The sequence below is a fragment of the Mya arenaria genome, chromosome 4, assembly GCF_026914265.1.
Source record: "Mya arenaria isolate MELC-2E11 chromosome 4, ASM2691426v1".
NCBI classification, from domain to species: Eukaryota; Metazoa; Mollusca; class Bivalvia; order Myida; family Myidae; genus Mya; species Mya arenaria.
Genome location: NC_069125.1, coordinates 35,092,403 through 35,096,132, shown reverse-complemented (window position 1 = coordinate 35,096,132; position 3,730 = coordinate 35,092,403). Strand labels below are relative to the sequence as shown.

General features: G+C 35.1%; 1 protein-coding gene across 1 annotated transcript; it reads right to left on the bottom strand.

Annotated features, from left to right (window-relative positions):
* Nucleotides 1-1,536: 1,536 nt before the first annotated feature.
* On the bottom strand, nt 1,537-3,485 carry LOC128232941 (uncharacterized). The gene is made up of 2 exons (XM_052946752.1): nt 3,259-3,485; nt 1,537-2,778 (listed from the first exon to the last, which is right to left on the bottom strand). The coding sequence occupies exons 1-2, from the start codon at nt 3,473-3,475 to the stop codon at nt 2,084-2,086; spliced, it is 912 nt and encodes a 303-aa protein (XP_052802712.1). The 5' UTR covers nt 3,476-3,485; the 3' UTR covers nt 1,537-2,083.
* Nucleotides 3,486-3,730: the final 245 nt, after the last annotated feature.

Sequence of the window (3,730 nt, the reverse complement as noted above, 5' to 3'; positions counted from 1 at the left end):
CGAAGTGAAATCCACATTTTGGCAAGTGAAATCCACTTTTTCAGACGTGAAATCCACTCACAACTCATTTATTTTTAACAAATTAATTTTTCTGTAAAGCAAATAATTGAAAGGGCTTCATAATGGGTTTATATTTCAAATTTTATCCAAATTGATCCAAAAATAAGAAAGTTGTAGACCTATTTTGAAAAAAGATCGGAAATCGAAGTGAAATCCACATTTTGACAAGTGAAATCCACTTTTTCAGACGTGAAATCCACTCATAACTCATTTATTTTTAACATTTTTTTTTTTTTGTTGAACAAATATTGAAAAGGCATTACCATCGGTTTATATTTTTAAATGGAATTGGTCCAAAAATGAAGAAGTCTGATAAATATATTTAAAATTGAACATGTAGTGTTGGATATACGTATTATTTGATATTTAAACGGATAATTAATTGTTTCTGTGTATTTTGTTTTATTATATTTGGATATTTTAAAGGATAATTAATTGTTTCTGTATATTTCTGCTGTATTTTTCATAAAATGGGAACCTTTCCAAATGAGCAAGCTTGAGCTTAAGTCTTGGGACCAACGTCATCTCAAGTTGTATAAAGTGTGCCCCAAACCCACGTACTCACTCACTAACCCCCCCCATCACTCACTTACTTACTCACTCACTCACTCGTCCGTCAGTCCGTTGTTCGACCGTTTGTTTGTTCTTTCATTAATTAATTAATTCGTTCGTTCGTTCGTTCTTTCGTTCGTTCGTTCGTTCGTTCATTCATTCATTCATGCATTCATGCATCCATCCATCCACTTTTTTACATTGAATAACTGGAAATTTCTCAAGGCCAATTGGTAAAATTACATTAAGATTATTACCTTTTTCCCCCTGTAAAACAAACCATAATATGTTTTTTTATTATCAGCGTCGATGCTGAAGCTCTAGCTGAAGCTCAAGGCGAAATCTGTGTTGGTAAAAAGGTCCTGTCCGGAAATTCTATACCTCCTCCAGAGAAAAAAAATGGTATCTAGTATGAAGAGATTCTAGGCATGTTTAATTTTGATTCCTCAAAAATGCTCTGTTGTAGTCAAGCGGAGTTTAACCTTGGAGTTGTTAAAAAATAATTGCAAAACATCCAAAAGATAACATATTTCATACAGATGGTATTCAAATTATTTGATTTTATGACTTTTTCTGCACATTTTTGCAAATTACAACAACCAGCACTCCTATGATGAACCAGTACTCTGTTTATGTATAGAGTAGTTTGTATCGCAATCAAAATCAGTGCTCCATGTATTACCCAGCACTCAATGTTTAACAAACCACAACTCATTGTTTACCGAATCTGCACTCTGTGTATACTAAACCAGTGCTCTTAGTATGTCAAGACCAGATGATTTGTGTTAGGTATGAAAATCTATACTCTGTCTACATGCTGACAAAAATGTAACATTGACTAAGGAGATAAGTTTAAAAACAAATTTATTCATTTAAAATTAATTTACAAGCATTTAAACATGACAGCCTGCATATTTACACTATTTAATACAGTTCAAATCAAGACATTTAATCAAAAGCAACTACTGGATCACATAAATTCACCAATGCACAACAAACAGTTCCAATTTTGTCAATAACAGGAAGGTCTTGTCCATTTTCCTTTAAGAGAAATTCTACTGGTAATGGACCATTCAAGATAGTATATTTTTGCCTTGTTAATCCTATGACTCGTTCAACGTGAATTCTCACATTTGCAAGTTTCCTTGTGGACTCCAGGTCTAGTGGAGACATTTGGCTTTTTCCTTTGGTGAACGCAGGAATTTTTACTTGGGCACACAATGTTCCAACACTTGCAGCAATATCAAAGCCCCTGTCTGCCATCACTAGGTCCCCAGGTAAAATGTTGTCTAAAAAACCACTGTGCTCAGTTATATGTTTATCTGTGGTTCTACCGCCCCAGGCATTTGAAATGTATGAAATAACTCCCTGGGGTGTAATCCCTATTAAAAACTTAACAGTATTGTGGTGTTTATAGGATGACCATGTCTCAGCCCGAGCTAGCATATTGGATGGTTTATCTATGAAGACTTCAAAGCAATCTATAATCACTGGCACATTTTTTCCCGAAATGTTCACGAAACTGCATTGGCATTGTCTTTTGGAGAGATTCTCTATCTGGCCAGTAAACTAATGGTTTCATACGATGGTACATGACATGTATATAGTCTTCAAATGTTCTGGAAATAGTAGATGTCGATACACTAAATTGATAAGCTAAAAACACATTTGACAAATCAAGTCTCAATTTCATCAGTGTCATAATTAAGCATTGAAACTTTGATAGCAAGACTTTTGCAGGCAGGTGACCTTCAAGGTAACCGAATAGTTCCATGAGAACAAGAAAACTTGTCAATCCTGTGAAATATTTCACTTTGTCATCATTTTCTTTGAAGAACTCAATACAGTATGGCGTCTGGGTCTTGAGTTGTTCCCTAAAGGAGTCATTTTCTTTTTTTACATGTGCTAATTCATTAAAAACAGAATCAATCACTAGTGAAGATAAATCAGTTTGTGAGCTTGTTCCAGCCTCCTCTTCAAGTGAAGGTTCACATGATTCACCGATTGAAAGTAGCACGCGTGCAGCCTCACACTTCTCGGATCGAGCCCTACGCCTTGCGAAACGCCCTGTTGCAACTAGCGGGGATGGTGTTGAAGCTGTAGATCCTAGGTTGATTGATGGTGCCCAGTCTGGATTTTCTCTGTCATACAATGCTGACTTCTGCCCTGTAAATAAATACTGTATAAAATAAAATATTGTTCTGCTAAAATGATTCAAGCATATGAAACAAATTATATCATTCCTTTAGCACATATTTTTTTTTATGTTCTAGCCAAACAGGTGAATCATTCAATGTTAAAATTCTCAGACATTTGACATCGACATTTTGGTCATAATTTGGGTGTGAAGAACTTTGAGTACGAACATTCTAAGTCATGTAAAAGCATCACTATATATCACAATCTGCGTACAAATACCTCTCTATTATTTAAGTTGGCATACATATTTAAATTAGCATAATAATATCAGCGAAAGCTAGGAAGTACAATTTTGAAGTGCTGTGCAGTAGGTCGTATTAACGAATGAAATCGGGTACGAATAATGTTGTTGTCGGAATATTGTTAATCTGAATCAACTGAATAAAAAGGAAAACAACAAATTAAGAATAATAACAAACATAATTAAGTGCAATTATTGTATATTACCTGAAATAAAATGATCTGAGCACACTCTGATGTTGCTAAGGTTTTTCCCTGTGAAATCTTGACCGAGTCTCGCAAGCCACGATCTTCGCCTTTCCGTTGATAATTCTCGGGTCCTGTCATCTTGGTGAAGAATAATTTCCGGTAACCGGAAAAACTTTCTGTTGTCTGATTTGTTTGCCTTATTATGACACTTAAACACACTGCATGAATTTACCATTTTCAAACGAGTTCTGACTTCTCTCGTCTGGAGGTCAACAATGGCTGCGCTTATCAGTCTGTCCCTCCAAGATGGCGGCTATCGATTTGATTACGTAACGTGCAACCTCTCTATATTGTGTATGCCTAAAATGATTGTTTGCAGTCATTTTACATACTTAAAGTTGCACTCTCACAGATTGAACGTTTTGACAACTTTTTTGTTTTTTGTCTTGGAACGAGCCAGTTTTTGCGAAAATCCTTAGAAACTAGTTAT